This window comes from Chelonia mydas, chromosome 8 (assembly GCF_015237465.2).
Source record: "Chelonia mydas isolate rCheMyd1 chromosome 8, rCheMyd1.pri.v2, whole genome shotgun sequence".
Taxonomy (NCBI): Eukaryota; Metazoa; Chordata; order Testudines; family Cheloniidae; genus Chelonia; species Chelonia mydas.
Window position 1 is genome coordinate 34,726,793 of NC_057854.1, and position 18,225 is coordinate 34,745,017.

Here is an 18,225-nt window from a genome sequence, read left to right on the forward strand (position 1 = left end):
TAAAAGGTGTTATAAAGATGAACTTTATCTCCATCAGCCCTTCATCTGAGGGTTTATTACACGTAGTGCAGGTAAACTGGTAGAGCTAAAACAATGAGGAGTCCGGTGCCATCGTAAAGACTAACAGATTTATTTGGGCATAAGCTTTCATGGGTAAAAAACCCACTTCTTCATGAAAGCTTATGCCCTAATAAATCTGTTAGTCTTTAAAGTGCCACTGGACTATTTGTTTTTGTGGATACAGACTAACACGGCTACCTCTCTGCTAGAGCTAGTAACCCTCAAGAACCATTTGTCAGGAATTAGGTTTAGAATTAGTGTCAGCAAGATGGCAGATTTCATTATTCGTTCATCTTGGATCAAGGTGCTTAGAAACTGCTGGAGCCTTTAGTGGGTCTTATATCACATGTAAGTCTCTGGCATACGTGGTGACAATTTTTGTGCCAGTTGACCCATAACTGAGTACTTTGTGCATCTCAAGAATTAAGATCACGCTTTATTTATAGTCTTGAATCATTCATTTTAGGTCATGGAAGCCCAAACAGATTCTCAGAGTTGAAAAGTCAAAGACATCTAGAAATGATGCACAGATTCTAAATTCTGGAACTTTGCTGGAAGTGCTTTTAAGTATTGTGCACCATGTTTTCAAAAGGCAGACAACCACTTGGGGCAGGCCCATTTCTTAAGTGTGTGCCAAAAATATGAGCACCCACCAACACTGGTTTCATGTGCAATTGTAACTGCATGGGCAAATGCAGCTGCTCTGAATTGTGGGGAAAATGATTAGTGGAAATCAAACTGCCAACATGCTGGTACAAACACAGTGGCACATAAAGATTACTAGTGCCTCTGCTTTCCCAGCAGATCTTGTAATCTTAGTCTCTTCAGGGTTCAAAGTCAGTCATTTGCCTACTGATGTTAATATGACCAGAACTCTAAAGAGAATGTCTTGTGGACGTTAATTCCTCATATTTATCATTCTAAAGCTTCAAGAACTATGATGTTACTTTTTGCTGAAGCAAGGTCTGAAATAAAGGACTTGGGTTACTTACATTTACCAGTTTCAGTGAATTTATGCATCAGACTGCCCCAGTAGTTTATGGCCTGTATGTAAAAACTCAAATAAGGCGTTGTAGTTTGTGAGGGAGGTGTAGTAGTGGTCCAGCTATACAGGTGCATAGCTAAGATGGAGTGGGTGGGTTGAAGAGTGGTAAGAGGGAGGTCTAGTCTGGGGTAAAAGATATGGTTGTGGGGCTTAATTTTGAGTATGATCAGTCCTAGATTGGTTTAGCTATCTCATTCAAATAATGACACCATCATGATATAGACCTCCTGTCACTTTAAAGGTATCTCAGTCTTTAGTCTGTTTTGGGTTAATATCTATTTCAAAGTGAGATAGTCAGGATTGTATTAACCCCTAGGGTCCTCGCTGGGACTGGGGTCATGGGGTATCATCACATACAGCCTGAATGGTGTGGACAGAGCCCAGTGGTTGCATCAGAGCAGTCTGCAGTGCAGGAGGCCTGGGTGGCTCAGGTAGTCAGCTAAACACTTGAGACTTTGAAGGCTGCTGCTGTAGTTACAGTGGCTGGGCAGAGTTATGTGACGCTGCTGTTAGGGCGGCAGGGGCATGCAGCCACTAATACTTATAGGCCTTTATTGTGGGCTGCCAACACTATACCATTCAAGCATTGGTGGTTCTGCTGTAGTGGTGCATAAAGGGGCCTTTCTTGTACAGGACATAAGAATGGCTATACTGGATCAGACCAAAGGTCCATCCAGCCCAGTATCCTGTCTACTGACAGTGGCTAATGCCAGGTGCCCCAGAGGGAGTGAACCTAACGGGTAACGATCAAGTGATCTCTCTCCTGCCAGCCATCTCCATCCACCCTCTGACAATCAGAGGCTAGGGACCCCATTCCTTACCCATCCTAGCCTTCACAACTTCCTCAGGCAAGGAGTTCCACAGATTGACTGTGTGCTGTGTGAAGAAGAACTTCCTTTTTATTTGTTTTAAACCTGCTGCGCATTAATTTCATTTGGTGGCCCCTAGTTCTTATATTAAGGAAAAGTTATTTACTTGTTCCCATATTCACTTTCTCCACACCACTCATGATTTTATATACCTCTATCATATCCCCCCTTAGTCTCCTCTTTTCCAAGCTGAAAAGTCCTAACCTCTTTAATCTCTCCACTGACAACAGGCAGTGGGTTTTCTACTGCTTGTCTTCAGGCTGGCCAGAGTCCCTGCAGCTCCCTCTTCCGTCCAGTCAAGGAGATGGAGGGGCAGGGATGGGACCTCAGCCCCATGCGACTCCAGAGTTGTTTTCAGACAGCATGATGTGCATAAGTCCTTTTGCTGGCATGGAGTGGGGCTGAAGCATTGCTCTTCCTGAATGGACACAAGCTCACTTGATGAGCAGCACATCTTGGAAACCCCTCAGCCTGGCCTGAGGAATGGTTGTAGGCACCCCAGCAGGTGGTAGAGATCACTTAAGCAAACTACCACTGTCCCAAGCACAAGTGGAGCCATGGGAGTCCCTGTGTAGGTATGTACATACAGCCTAGGAGAGACTTAATCCAATTTTGGAAGCATTTAAACTGTGGAATACTTGAGAACAGGATCTGATCTAAAAGCCTTTTTTTGCCCCTTGTGTCTAGCTCAAAACGATATCCTTGTGTTGCAAAGTCACAGTACAGAAATGAAACAGCAAGTAAATCTAAACAAAGCTTCACCTCCTTTTGTTAAGTAGTGTATTTGACCCTTAATTAGATGTGGGCTTTGTTAAACTGCCTCTCCAAAGATGGGAGGTAGGGGATAGATGGGGATTTTAAAATGTACTTTTGAAAAGGTATTAGCTATATATCCATTGGTGGCATTTACATTGCAAGCTTTTCTCCCATTACAGCTACCTATCTTGATTCTTGCTCTTCAATACCACTGTTTCCACATAAGCCTCAAATACTGTCAGTGATCTAACTATAGATATTCAAATGTGGGTTAGTCCTACCAAGAACCAGAATGAAAGTTTTAATGGAGCCAGTTTTGATTCAAGGCCTCTTTTTAAGGCTTGTGTATAAACCCTGGCAGGCTGTGCTATGGGAGGTAGAAGTTAAGTCATAAAAGATTTATTTTAGAGACCTATTCTAGTGACATTTATAGAGGAAACGTGCGTAAATAGGTTACTGTAAGTAAATCTTTGATGGAACTGTTTAATGCAAATATTTCTTGATTTATTAGATGACTGGTTTCAGTTCAGTTGTAGCTAAAAATGTAATCCAGTGTCAAAGTATTGATTATATTAAAAACCCACAATACACCTCTATCCCGATACAACGCAACCTGATATAACACGGGTTCGCATACAACGCGGTAAAGCTCCAGCATGCCGCTCTGAGCAGCATGTTAAGGGTGCTGGACCGGGGCCAAGGGGTTGGCTAAGGGGCAGACAGTCTTGGGGGCAGTCAGGGGCTCTCTTCCCCTCCCTACCCCCCCAGGGCCTGGGGGGGCACTTTTGGGGGCCCTGCAGTCCCAGAGTGGCCCAGGGGATTAGCGGGGGCTGGGAGCAGTCAGCTTCGCTTCCCTTGCCCTGGCTATGTCGCTCAGGGGAGGGGGTTTGGGGGAAGGGATTTCTCCCCCCGGCACCCATCAGAAGTGGAGCAGCCCGGCCCCAGCCCACTCCACTCCGCCAGCTCCCAGCTGCTGTGCTCCGCTTCCCGCCGCAGGTGAGTGTGGGACCTATCCCCAATGCAATTCTCTCTCTCACTCACACACACCGACCCCCCCCCCCCCCCCCCCCAAGTGACATGGCTGGGGCAAGGAAAGTGGAGCTCCGCTTCCTGCCGCCGGTGAGTGCGGAGGTCTTCCTTTCCCCAACCTGCCTGCACTCACCGGTGGCGGAGTGGAGCACTGCTGGTGAGTGCCTGTCGGGGCGGGGGGGGGAGGTGTAGATAGGGGTCGGAGCAGTCAGGGGGCAGGGCGTGGGGGGTTGGGTAGGGGGTGGAGTCCTGGGGGTGATTAGGGATGGGGGTCTCTGGAGGGGGCGGTCAGGGAACAAGGAACAGGGGGACCAAAGCAAGTTGGATATAACACGGTCTCACCTATAACTCGGTGAGATTTTTTGTCTCCCGAGGACCGCGTTATATCGGGGTAGAGGTGTACTTCTAGATTTGCCAGAAACTTGCAAATAGTAGAAGGTTCTTAAAGCTGAGTTTCCATATGAATGCTTCCTGGGCGATGCTTCTTTCCCACTTGTTCTTGGGTGTTACAACCTGAACAATACTTCAGCAAAAGATGATTTATATTCTGTAAATTTCATGGAAAACTATAAGCAGCAGAGGTATAACTGAATTTCTGAGGCGGCACAAAAACCTGGATGTGAGGAGGAAAGGAAGTTCTGTCCCTCTCCCCAAATTCGTTGTCAGTCAGAAAGCAATAGAGTCAGATGCTGCATTTCTCTCAGCAGTAGGGGCTTGGGAGCTCTGAATTTTCCAGACTTGGGTATGAGAAGGAGCAGAAGTTCCAAGGGGAAGACTAACCTCTCTTTTTACACACACACACACACTGAACCCTCTGTTTATGGAGTAGGGTAGAGTGTGCTGGATGTCGGTACTTGGTTAAGCATAGTCTGACTAGAAAGAAGTGTGGTAGATGATGATGTTTATGTAGCATTCTAGGCAATGAACCAGTGCTGCCAAAAGTTAACTAAAAGCACAATACCCTAACCTAAAATTCTCAAAACCACCTTAATGCTTAATCAAAACAGCTAATTTATAACACCTTGAAATTAAGGAGTTCAGTAAATGCAGGGAAACTCGTAACAAGAACCCCTTTTGGCACTAAACCTCTCCAATCTACCTAACACCTAGCTCATAGCACCTTTCTTCAGTAGATCTGAGTGCTTGACAAAGGAAATCAGTATCTATCCCCATTTCACTGGTGGGGAAGCTGAGTCAGAGACCCAAGGTCACCTAGCATGTCTGTGGCAGAGTCAGAAATAGAACCCACATCTGAGTTTCAGTTAGTAGCTCTATCTACTGGGCGGCACTGCTTCCTGCTTAAATTCCCAATACCCTGAACTGTAAGAGAAACTGTCTCAAACACAATAAGATGTCTAGGAAAATCTAGTGGGACCAACTTGTTAACATTTGGATTATCCATGATAATCTATTACTTACATAAAATATGAAGATTTCCAAAATGACTATTATAGATTTACAAAGCATGCAACTTTTAGGATTTTTTTTGTGTTCTGGACTGAAGTTCAAAATTCTGTGGCTACTTAAAACTGTATTGAAATTCCTTCAGAAATGTTCTGAACCATGAAACACTGACTCCAGCGCCCACAGGAGCCTGAGACTTCCAAAATGAGATTCTTCAGTCTAACTTGACCATTGGTTGGGCATTTAGTACACACTCTTTACTTTCTTTAAGTTTGAATGCTACATGCTTGTCAGCAACTTCATGCATAACAAGTTCAAATTCTGAAGATAACATTCTTTCCCTAGTCTGTGGGAGTGGAGGAGGATGGGCCAGCAAAAAGGTATCTGTGTCCTTAATGCTGTAGATCGTGCAGGGAAGGTACTGCTACTTCATACACTGAACTAATAGCTGCTGGTCACTACAGCAGAAGCATGCAGGTAACTTTCATTTCCCTATTCGTAGGCCATTTTTACCTTTTGGGTAAAGGTCTGATTTTTTTGGGAGGTCTGGTATGGATTAAGGCTATGTTCCTAACGTCCTTTTTTTTTACATGGCCCAGGCTTAAAAAGTGGGATTTAATGTCACCTATTTTAACTTTGTGAACATTTTAAGAATGCCTTATCAAAGCACAAATAGCTAAATGGAAATAACTTGAAGCAGGATAATCGACTTTTCAGACCTGATTAGTTTCTATATTATCTGAGATCCTATCCCTAATTTATTAAAATGGTAGAGAACAGTCTAAAGGAAGTAACTGAAGATGCAAATGCAAGGAATTTAAGGCTAAGATGGAACATGGTCTTCTGAGTATGTTGGCTGAAAAGGATGCTAGTTCAGCACTGCTTACAGGGGACAAAAGATTGAGGTCATGAGTGTAGGTTTGGTTAAACTTCAAAACCAACTTCACATAGTAAGAAATTATCCTCACCAGATAAACAAAGTTTCATTTGAGGTTTAGGAATACACATTGAGGGAAAAGTGCTGCTGAAGTACCACTGTCAGTCTTTTGTTAGAGAGGCAAACTGTGATTTGATTTTTGGATTAAGTGAAACATCAACTGTCCATCCATTCTTTCTTTTAGGAGTTGAATGACCTGGCACGTGATCCCCCAGCACAGTGTTCAGCAGGGCCTGTTGGAGATGACAGTAAGTACTGCCTGAGTAATAGGGCATCTAGCATGCACATTCATAGGCAATACTGGCACTGGCCTCCACTTTCTTATCTCTAAAATGGGAATTCCTAACTCACAAGAGTACAAGTATTTCCTGAAGCTGGAGAAAGTCTTATCTGAGTGGAAAATCCTAAATAATGCTAGATGTTACTCCATGTACGCTTCCAGATACTACTCCAACACCTTAATATTTTTCTCCTGGTAGTGGAGATCTTCCAGTCACTCTTTAATTATTGCAGACATCTTAAATTCTCTTGTATGAACAGTGGAAGACATGACTTACTGCTACAACAGCAGGTAAAATGCTGGAGTAGCTATCAGAGTTCCTATCTAAATCAGCAAGATACCCAGACTTAACGCATCACAAGAGATGTTATCTACCTTTATATAGAGGATGCAATCAGGACTACAGTGTATACAGGAGCAGCTTTGAAATAAGGTTATCACACTAAATATAACCCTTGCATAAAATAATATAACCTTTGCACAAAAGATACATGACAAGAATCTTAGCTTAAAAAAACCCTTAAAGCATTAATAACAGAAATGCATTGTTGTAGTTTGATACAAATTGCACATCCCCAGTTACCTCTACTTTAGCCTTGAAGAGGGCTCCATATCATCCTCTCTGAGGAAGAATGTGAGGGCACATTCTTACTGTGGTCAAACAACTTAGACACCGAAAGAACCTCCATCCTCAATCTCCGCATCAAGCTATGGTTGTATTAAGGGGAGATCTGGGTCATACTTGTGTTTTTTTGTTTTGTTTTGTTTTTAAAGTAGGGAAGAAAAATTGAGGATCCACCATACATATTAAAACAGGGTGTTAACATCTAGGAGTCTGACTTCTTTTAGAGCAGTGGTTCTCAACCAGGGGTATGTGTACCCTTGGTGGGACGCAGAGATCTTTCAGGGGGTACATCAACTCATCTAGATATTTGCCTACTTTTGCAACAGGCTACATAAAAAGCACTAGCGAAGTCAGTACAAACTAAAATTTCATACAGACAATGACTTGTTTATACTGCTCTATGTACTCCTGAGGGTATTCTGTGCCAAAAAATTTTAAATTCTGCACACCATGTTTTAAAATTTAGCAAATTTTATTTGTCAGTAAATAAATGTGGAGGCTCCAGCATGGCAGTGGGGAGCACAGGCCACTGGCACTACACTGGTAGATCACCCTGTGCTCCCTCTTCCCCCTCCCGGAACATGGGCTCAGCAGTAAAGTTGCACCTGACCCTGACACAGTACAAGGACCAGGGCTGTCCCAGAAACACCCCGGGGCCCTGCCCCTCTGTGCCAAGCATGCTAGATGCAGGCAGGCTCAGCCGAGCAGGGTCAAAGTGATGGGCTTAGTGAAGGGAGATCCGGGTGACAGGGTTCTGTGTGGGGCAGTATGGCTGTGGGTGGCCTGGTGGTGGTGGGGTTCCAAGTGCGTGGGGTGATCTGGATGAACGGGCTCGTTGGGGGTGGGGTCTGAGTGCAGACACAATAGGGCTCTGCAGGAAGGTCCAGGTGAAGGTGGCTGGGGCTCAGTGGGGGGTGGTGTCTGGGTTTGGAGGGCTCAGCTGAGGGGCGGGGGGGTGGTCCAGGCACCGGCTTGATGAGGTGCAGGTCTGGGTGCTGGCTTGGTAGGGTTCAGTGGGGTAGGAGTCTGCGTGTGGGGAGCTAGTGAGGGTCGTCCAGGTGCCTGTGGGATGGGACTTGTTGGGGTGGGGGCTTGAGTGCAGGGGGCAGTCTGGCTGCAAGGTGAGGTCCAGATGCAGGGAGGTAGGGCTTGGCAGGGGTGGGAGGGTCTGGGTGCAGGGGGGCTCCAGATGCAGAGGGTGAGGCTTGTTGCAGTGTGGGTTCGGGGTCAGTGGTGGGTCTGGGTGCAGGGTGTGAGGCTTGGCAGGGCAATCTGGGTATGAGGTGGGTCCAGATGCACTGGGGGTTGGGTGGATGGGGGAGCAGCTCCCCATACAGTGACCCCCCCCCCCCCCAGCTGAGGAGCGATGGGGGCAGGACAGACTCCTGGACATATTCCTTTCCACATAAACATACACATTCATAGGAAGGTAGGATATCAGACTGATGGTGGTCTAATCCAGTGTCCTGTCTTGAACTCTGACTAACATCTTGCAGAGGAAGCAAGAAATGCCAAAGAGAATATTTTATTAAATCTCCTGTGTGGGAGAAACTTCTTTCTAACCCCATAAAGTTTTTGCCTATGTCCTACAGCATGCGGTCTTATATTCCTTATAGCAGGGTTTCTCAACCTGTGAGTCACCAGCTGGGCTCCCTACTGTGAGCATTGCGACCTGTTGCACGTAGTTGCAGCGCTGCTTGGGTTTGGCCAAGCTCTCTCTCTGGCTCTGCATCATTATGACAATCAGGCCAAATTTGTGTGAGTGGTGCTCTGACCCCCTTTGCCAGGTCACAATGCCACTCTCATCAATCCAGGCCTGGCCAGCTCCTGTCAGGGGATCTGGGTCAAACCTGAGTGGTGCTGTGACCTCAAAGGTTGTGATACCTGAAGCGGGGAGCTGAGCCCACCCAGACCCATGGGACAAGAGCAAGGAGGGGGTGGCTAGGAAATACTGGCCCCGATGTAACCCTTGCCCTGCAACCCTGGCAGTCTTCTATACTTTCTGCCTGCCCCCATCCCAAGCCCCTGAGGCGGTTCTCCCTCATAGTTGGATGATTCCTTCTGTCATACCATCCCTTTACCCTCTGCCCCCATGGACCTTATGTGGGGGCTGTATTTTTTGGGGAGGAGTTATTGGCTCGCCACCTCTTTGCCCCCATTCCTTCTCCAAACCCACAACTCCTTCCACACTATACCCCAATCTCCCCACTTCACTTCCAGGTCCCCAAATCTCACCTGCCCCATAATGCCATTTGCTTCCCTGGGCTATGGGGGAGAGGCTATTTTTGGGGTATCTCAGCTTGCCACTCCCAGTTGCCACTGTATGAGGTCCTCAGCTGTTCACATCTGGCCAGAGCATCTGGAATCTTAGCTCTGAGCACCCTGATGGACCCCTGCAGGGGAGGGGGACATCTGGTCTGGGGAAGCCTCAGCAGGGGAGAAATCTTTGGGTTGTGACAAGCCATCAAGGTTTACAAATGTATTTTGAGCCCAAATGTTGAGACTTGCTGACTTTTTAGCAGTCTTTTATCCTGGGTAACTCTAAACACTCTACATAATGTACAACCAATTAGTCAAGTGCATAACCTGAACTAACTATATACATTCTTTGATCTACAGCCAACTTACAATCCCTCTGAAATATCAGTCTTTCGTATACTCATACTCTTCATGTTTATTGCCATTGTCTTAACACTAAACTTAGACCTAGAGCTTGCAAATAGACCCATGCAGGCAGACCCTTATGCCTGCCTGGAGCCCCATGGCTTCTGTCTAGATACTGTCTTCCCACACACCTCCCTACACATCCAAAATTGGTCTAGTTTCACTGTTAGGGCCTTATTATGTCTGTCTGAATCTTGTATTCTAAGTTGTTACTTGTACTGATACCATGGTACTAGAATTAATACCTCAGTATCATTAGAACTGAAAGAAGCTAGCAAAAAGTACTAACTTTGTGCAGTTGATAACTTGTATAGTCAGTTCACTCTTTGCCTGTATAGTCGGTCAGGCTTTTTTCTTGCTCAAACTTTTCTTTAGATTTTTTTTAAAGATTATTCACTCTTGTAGCTTACAAGAAGTTTTTTAAAAACTAGTTTAAAAAAATCTTGTCGACTGTCCCTATGTAGTTGAATATTTGATCTTGTACAATTGGATGTGTGGCAGTGTAGATTTGTACTGCAGCAGAATGTATGGTGTCTTATAGGATGGGAGTATGGATAGATGGTATGTGAATGGTTTGATTTAGACTTCTAGGGATTGCATTGCTGGTGTGGTACTAAGTATTTCAGCTCATGTAAGTGTGGAGTCTTGGGCCTTCATGTAGGAGTTTCCTGGCTTACTACACTACCCCAGGGGTGAGCAAACTACAGCCCATGGGCTGGATCTGGCCCACAGGCTGTTTTAAGTCGGCCCTCAAGCTCCTGCTGGGGAGCTGGGTCTGGCACTTGCCCTGCTCCAGCCGGGGAGCAGGGTCTGGGGCAGCTCCTGGAAGCAGCGGCATCACCCTGCTCCTGCTCCTACATGTAGGGGCAGCCAGGGGGCTCTGCTCTGCACACTGTCCCTGCCCCAAGCACCGCCCCCACAGCTCCCATTGGCTGGGAGCTGCAGGGGTGGTGCCTGCGGATGGGGAAGTGTGCAGAGCTGCCTGGCCACAGCTCCCCGTAGGAGCCGGAGTGGAGACATAGCCACTGCTTCCAGGAGCTGCTTAAGGTAAGTGCTTCCCGGAGCCTGCATCCCTGAGCCTCTCCGCGTGCCCCAACTCCCTGTCCCAGCCCTGATTCCCCCTCCTGCTCTCTGAACCCCTCGGTCCCAGCCTGGATTACCCTCTTGCACCCAAATCCCTCATCCGCACCCCCATCCGGAGCCCTCCCCCTCCCTTTGCACTCTGTTTCCCTGCATGAGCCAACTCCTGCACCCTGAGCTCCACGTTTCTGGCCCCACCCTGGAGCCCGTGCCCTCACCCGCTGCTGCACCCCAACCCCAATTTTGTGAACATGTATGGCGGGCCATGAAATTTCTATTCCCAGATGTGGCCCTTGGGCCAAAAAGTTTGCCCACCCCCGCTCTACCCCTTCTTCAAAAGGTTGTTTTACATATGCATACGGTTTACTGACAAGTGCTTTGGTGATAATGGCAAATACTTGGACTTTTTCAGATTAGAAATTATAGTAGGTAACTTGTGTTTTCCTCTTTTCAGTGTTCCATTGGCAAGCTACAATAATGGGACCGGTAAGTATATGAATTTCACAACTCCATGTAAAGTTGATTCTCTTGAAGTTGATTCTCTTCTAATAATGATTCTTTATTTTAACAGAATGACAGTCCCTATCAGGGTGGAGTATTTTTCCTGACAATTCACTTCCCAACAGATTACCCTTTCAAACCACCTAAGGTGAGTGGCTTGTATAATTCTACATGGTGGTGTGTTGTATAGCCTACATCGATGAGCCTAAACTGAAATTTCCCCTCTTCTGCAGGTTGCATTTACAACAAGAATCTATCATCCAAATATTAACAGTAATGGCAGCATTTGTCTTGATATTCTACGGTCACAGTGGTCCCCAGCACTAACTATTTCAAAAGGTAACTAAATGAGCATTGGAGGTAATCTTACTTTTGTTAAATTATTGATTTGGATTTATTAATGTGAAAAACTGTTGCCTGCCTATTACTGATTACTCATGTGGTCAACAATTCTAGCTCAATATCTAATTCCATGAGTGCTGCATATACTTTTCATATAGAATCTTAAACACTGTCCCTATGGTCCAGTTATACCAGTGAGTCCTTGATTTATCCCGGTGATGTAAGCAGAGGTAACTCTTATCTCATTACCCAGTCGTGCTCGTCTCTACCTTTTGTTCAAATGGATTTGAACAATGAACTTATGCTTAGGAGTTTAAGAACATGGGGTGGGAAAGTGCCTGTAGTGATGAATTTTCATACCACACTCATGACTGTAGTATAAGCACTTTCCAGTAGTGTGCTTAGCAGTGTGACTATGCATCTGGCATGTGGTTTTGGTTCTCTTATCTTTTCTCCATGGGGAGATGCATGTGCATTGTAGAGTCTCTTGTTCTGGTAGGTTTTTACTTGGAAGGGAATAATTCATGGTGTATAGGGGCTATTCTAGAATAATATAGCCATATCTAACAAAACAAGCTGTTAAAATCAGACTACTTAAGTCAATTTACATGAGTAAAACATCTTAAAGCAGACTTCCTTTATTCAGAGAAAAACATACATAGGGACAAACTCTTATCTTTTAGTGAGACTCGATGATAAAACCATGGAGGCATGGGTTTGCTAAGATCATCGTTCGAAAACAAATTGTCTTGCAATATTCTCAACTACTGCCCTACATGTCCTGAAAAATCTCAGCTTGGTATGTCCTGTTTTTATGACCATATTTGCCATTGTGTGGGGCACATTTTGCTTTCTCTCAAATTAGAGGATCATAATTTGTGAAGTATTGGGCAAGTAATACATCATATGTTAAAGGGCTATTCATGTTCAATTTGACATAACCTCTCTCTCCCATGCCACTACATGGGTTTCCAGGTTCATTCTTCCCTTCTCTCTAAATGTTCGCCTAATGCTGGTGGTGGTGGTCCATGAAGGAAGCTCCTGCTACCTCTTCTCTTGTGTACTGAAGCTCCTAATGGGGGCAGTTAGGCTAGCTCACTTCCAGATACTCTATAATATATAGTGTGGCCTTCAAGAACCTGTACGTTTGCAGAAGCTGTTGGAAACAAAGAGCTAGTACCACCTGACTTGCTGGCTCACCAGGGATCACGATTAGTTCATGAAGCTGAAAGTTAAATTGTCACTGCTATGAAGTGAAGATCCAGCATCAACAGGGAAAATAAGCTAGATCTTCAGTCTTCTGACTGTCAAATTAAAATCCCAGTTTCCTTACTTATGACCTTTGCCTACAGAAACTTTGATCACCATCTAGTTTTCTTTGTGTACTTTACCACACAGAGCTCAGTCTTCTCCAAAGCGAATACATTTTTCTCTATACAGGGAGGATTCTAAAAGGAGCAATGAGCAAAGAGTATAAATAGTATATATAAAGTAGAAAAAAGGAAACTAGAGAAGCTGGAAACAAAATAGTTTAAAGTATAAGATAAGAGGACAATTGCAAATGGCTGGTTTATGTTTAATGTGTGTAAAATAAAAGGCAGGGTGTGACAGCTCTGGTAAAACTCTTCAGGCTGCTGTTTGGGTGCCAACATGTTGGAACCTATACACTTCTTAAGCTTCCCTGGGTCTCGGTGGGCTCCAGCCACCATCTCTGGCTCCATATTCCCTTGCACGCTTCCTCAAATAGATTGTTTAATCCTTCATGGAAGTGGGTCTTTCAGGTCCAGCAGGTCTAGGGACCAGGTCTGTTCTGACCCCCAAGATACCACAGTAGCTCAAGCGCACCCTTCAGAAATCCAACCTTTTGAGCACTTTAGTTTATAGTACCTCTCCAGGGGCACATAAGTGAAGCACATAATACACAGGCTTTGCAAAGAGTTTGAACACAATTATTCCTTATATTGATAAGTACAAGAAATATGCATATCTAAACAGTGATAGTGATGAAATGCTATCAAAATAAAGAACTCAGTAATAGTGGGGGATTTCAATTATCCCCATATTGACTGACTGGGTACATGTCATCTCAGGATGAAATGCAGAACCAAAACTTCTCAATACTTTAAATGACTGCTTTTTGGAGCAGCTGGTACAGGAACCCACAAGGGGAGAGACAACTCTCGATCTAGTCCTGAGCGGAGCGCAGGATCTGGTCCAAGAGGTACCTATAACAGGACCACTTGGAAATAGTGACCATAATATAATAACATTCCTGTGGTGGGAAGAACATCTCAACAGCCCAACACTCTGGCATTTAATTTCAGAAAGGGAAACTATGCAAAAATGAGAAGGTTAGTTAAACAGAAATTAAAAGGTACAGTGACTAAAGTGAAATCCCTGCAAGCTGCATGAACACTTTTCAAAGACACCATAAGAGAGGGTCAACTTAAATGTATACCCCAAATTAAAAAAAGCCTCTGTGGCTTAACCATGTAAAAGAAGCAGTGAGAGATAAAAAGGCATCTTTTAAAAAGTGGAAGTCAAATCCTAGTGAGGTAAATAGAAAGGGGAATAAACACTGCCAAATTAAATGTAAAAACGTAATAAGAAAGCCAAAAAGGAGTTTGAAGAACAGCTAACCAAAAACTCAGAAGGTAATAACAATGTTTTTTAAATACATCAGAAGCAGGAAGCCTGCTAAACAACCAGTGGGGTCCCTGTATGATCGAGATACAAAAGGAGCACTTAAAGACGATAAAGTCATTGCAGAGAAACTAAATGAATTCTTTGCTTCAGTTTTCATGGCTGACGATGTTAGGGAGATTCCCAAACCTGAGCTGTCTTTTGTAGGTGATCAGTCTGTGACAATTCCTCAGATTTAAGTGTCACTAGAGGAGGTTTTGGAATTAATTGAGAAACTTAACAGTAACAAGTCACCAGGACCAGATGGCATTCACCCAAGAGTTCTGAAAACTCAAATGTGAAATTGCGGAACTATTAACTATGGTTTGTAACCTCTCCTTTTAAATCAGCTACTGTACCCAATGACTGGAAGATAGCTAATGTAATGCCAGTATTTAAGAAGGGCTCTAAAGGTGATCCTAGCAATTAGAGATGGGTAAGTCTAATGTCAGTACAGGGCAAATCTGACAATTTTTTTCTTTACTATTGTTTCAACAGACACATAGAAGAAAAATTGTGCAAAAGTCAACATGGTTTCTGTAAAAGGAGATCATGTCTTACTAATCTAGTAGAGTTCTCTGAGGGGGTCAACAAACATGTGGACAAGGGGGATCTAGTGGACATAGTGTACTTAGATTTCCAGAAAGTATTTGACAAGGTCCTTCACCAAAGGCTCTTACGTAAATTAAGTTGTCATGGGATAAGAGGGAAGCTCCTTTCATAGATTGAGAACTGGTTAAAAGACAGAACGAAGGGTCAAAATAAATGGTAAATTTTCAGAATGGAGAGGGGTAACTAGTGGTGTTCCCCAAGGGTCAATCCTATTCAACTTACTCATAAATGATCTGGAGAAAGGGGTAAACAGTGAGGTGGCAAAGTTTGAAGGTGATACTAAACTGCTCAAGATAGTTAAGACTAAAGCAGACTATGAAGAACTTCAAAATGATCCAACAAAACTAAGTGATTGGGCAGCAAAATGGCAAATTTAATGTGGATAAACGTAAAGTAATGCTCATTGGAAAAAATAACCCCAAGTATACATACAATATGATGGGGGGGCTAATTTAGCTACAACTAATCAGGAGAAAGATCTTGGAGTCGTCATGGATAGTTCTCTGAAGACGTCCACGCAGTGTGCAGCAGCAGTCAAAAAAGTAGACAGGATGTTAGGAATCATTAAAAAAGGGATAGAAAATAAGACGAAGAATATCTTATTGCCCTTATATAAATCCATGGTACGCCCACATCTTGAATACTGCATACAGATGTGGTCCCCTCATCTCAAAAAAGATATACTGGCATTAGAAAAGGTTTAGGGGTTTGGAACGGGTCCCATATGAGAAGAGATTAAAGAGGCTAGGACTTTTCAGCTTGGAAAGAAGGAGACTAAGGGGGGATCTGATAGAAGTATATAAAATCATGAGTGGTGTGAAGAAAGTGAATAAGGAAAAGTTATTTATTTGTTCCCATAATAAAAGAACTAGGGGCCACCAAATGAAATTAATGGGCAGCAGGTTTAAAACAAATAAAAGGAAGTTCTTCTTCACTCAGCGCACAGTCAACCTGTGGAACTCCTTGCCTGAGGAGGTTATGAAAGCTAGGACTATAACAGGGTTCAAAAGAGAACTGGATAAATTCATGGAGGCTAAGTCCATTAATGGCTATTAGCCAGGATGGGTAAGGAATGGTGTCCCTAGCCTCTGATTGTCAGAGGGTGGAGATGGATGGCAGGAGAGAGATCACTTGATCATTACCTGTTAGGTTCACTCCCTCTGGGGCGCCTGGCATTGGCCACTGTCGGCAGACAGCATACTGGGCTGGATGGACCTTTGTTCTGAACCAGTATGGCTGTTCTTATGTTAACAGATTTGTGTATGCGTTTCCCTTCCTCAACTTCCTCACCACTCTGTGTTCTTTGGGACTTGAGTCAGTCTTCTATCACCTTTGCCCTCCTGTAGATGGCTTCTTCTCTGCAACATGGAATTTCTCTGGTCTCTTTTCCATCTCTTTCCAAAATTGCCAGAGAGATCCTTTCTTTGATAACTTCCAGTCCCCTTTTTTCAGAGGACTCCTGATCAGTCTCATGAGATGCAGTCCCCAACTAGATAATCTATTGTTTAGTTATGTTCTCCTCCTGGAGTCCAGACTTAAAAAACTGGGATTTGCTGAGTGGTAGCTGTTTTTTGTTTTTTTTTTAATCCCAGGGAGCCTCCATGTGACTAGAGATCATCAAGATTTAATGACCCTCCCTTGTTAGCCCTGTCAATATCCCTTGGAAATTCAGCTTAGCATGGAAGTAAAAATCAACAAAGCATTCAGCCCCTCATTCAAAATGGAGTTGTTTGATAAAGAGCTCATCCTCCCAAACTGGAATTCGTAAATTTACACAGCTTACCCAAATGGTCATACAAGGACAAACCACCAAATGCCTAGTAAAAAGGAGGCAGTGGAAATATTAGCTCTGCCATGTCCTCTCTGAATGCCAGCTCTCAATGTAGAGGCAGAGTGGGGAATTGACTAAGTTCCCTGGAAGACGTTCAGGGACCTTAGAGAAACTTTGTTCTTAGTACACAATTAGTACAGTTCATCAGGAAATAGAAGGTGTTCCATGGAAATTCCAACATTTTTGAAGTTTGTTGTGTTCCAAATTGGAACAAAGTCAAAATTTACCAAAGAAAGGAAATCTGTTTGGAACAATTGACTCTTTAAAATAAAATTAAGTTTAAAACATATCCAAAAATATTTAATATCTTAATTGTGTAATTACATAATTTGTTTGGTCTTTATTCTCTCAACCTTTGTCAAAATTGACACTTCCACGATCTTCAGATTTTTGATAGAACTGTTCCCTCTGATTGTTTGATCAGCTCTAAGAATCAGTTAAAACCATTAGGTTGATTGAACCTTCTTTAAAAGAAGGTTCAAACTGAATAATCAGTGCTCTCTTTAAAGGATAACAGCTTAAACTCTAGTTTTTTCTTAAAGGCAGCGAACTTAAAATGAATAAAAAAAATTTTTGTATACAAAGCATAATTAATTTGTAGAACTAAATACTATAGCATGTCACTGAGGTTAAGAGCTTAGCAGAAAATAGTGTATAAAGCTTTATTCACTGTGGCATAAGCCAAACACTAACTGATGGAGGTGAGGGGAAGAGTTAGGAAGAATCTTTGCCTAGGTCAGGTTCTAGCTTAACTGCGCTACAAGGCTTCTTACGTAACGTTCTGAGTCATCTGGCGCTGATGAGGCTGCAGGGCTAGACATTACTGGTCTGGTCTGGCATGTTCCCAAAGGTACTTTTGGGTATTACACCTTGGAGATGTCTTGCCAACTTGCAGGGCAGTGGCTTGTCTTAATTTCTCTTCCCTGTTTGTATAGCTTTCTTTAATTTTTCATAAACTGAAATGGAGAAACTTTCTGTAAGCTGTTTTGTAATATTTGGTCTAGTAACAATGGTAGCTGTAGACTCAGGCTGAAAGTTCTTTAAGTTGCGTGTTACATCAGTAACGATATGTAGACTTCAGTTACAGTAGAACCTCAGTTACGAAAATCTCAGGAATGGAGGTTCGTAACTCTGAAATGTTTGTAACTCTGAACAAACATTATGGTTCTTTCAAAAATGTATTGACTTAGTAAAGTTTCAAAGCTGTATTATGCAGAAGAAAAATGCTGCTTTTAGCCATCTTAATTTTAATGAAACAAGCATGGAAACAGTTTCCTTATCTTGTCAAATCTTTTTTAAACTTTCCCTTTATTTTTTAGTAGTTTACATTTAACACAGTACTGTATTGCATTTGCTTTTTTGTCTCTGCTGATGCCTGATTGCATACTTCTGGTTCCAGATGAGATTTGTGGTTGATCTGTCAGTTCGTAACTCTGGTGTTCATAACTCTGAAGTTCTACTGTATAGGTGGATCTCCTTTCTTATTAGCAGTTCCTATCACCATAGGA

The 18,225-nt window shown here is 43.5% G+C and overlaps 1 protein-coding gene across 8 annotated transcripts in view; it reads left to right on the forward strand.

Annotated features, from left to right (window-relative positions):
• Positions 1–18,225, forward strand: part of UBE2D2 (ubiquitin conjugating enzyme E2 D2) — a 45,461-nt gene that overhangs the window by 9,406 nt on the left and 17,830 nt on the right. For 4 of the 8 annotated variants that reach the window (XR_006292648.1, XM_043552771.1, XM_043552773.1 and 1 more), the window contains exons 2-6: positions 5,509–5,640; positions 6,285–6,348; positions 11,204–11,235; positions 11,321–11,398; positions 11,484–11,589. Coding sequence is in view for 5 of the 8 variants with exons in the window: in XM_043552771.1 (XP_043408706.1) it covers positions 5,635–5,640; positions 6,285–6,348; positions 11,204–11,235; positions 11,321–11,398; positions 11,484–11,589 (286 nt within the window). In the remaining 3 variants the exon portion in view is untranslated. The remainder of the gene's footprint in view (positions 1–5,508; positions 5,641–6,284; positions 6,349–11,203; positions 11,236–11,320; positions 11,399–11,483; positions 11,590–18,225) is intronic. The other 4 variants (XR_006292649.1, XR_006292647.1, XM_037906034.2 and 1 more) reach the window with 1 other exon arrangement.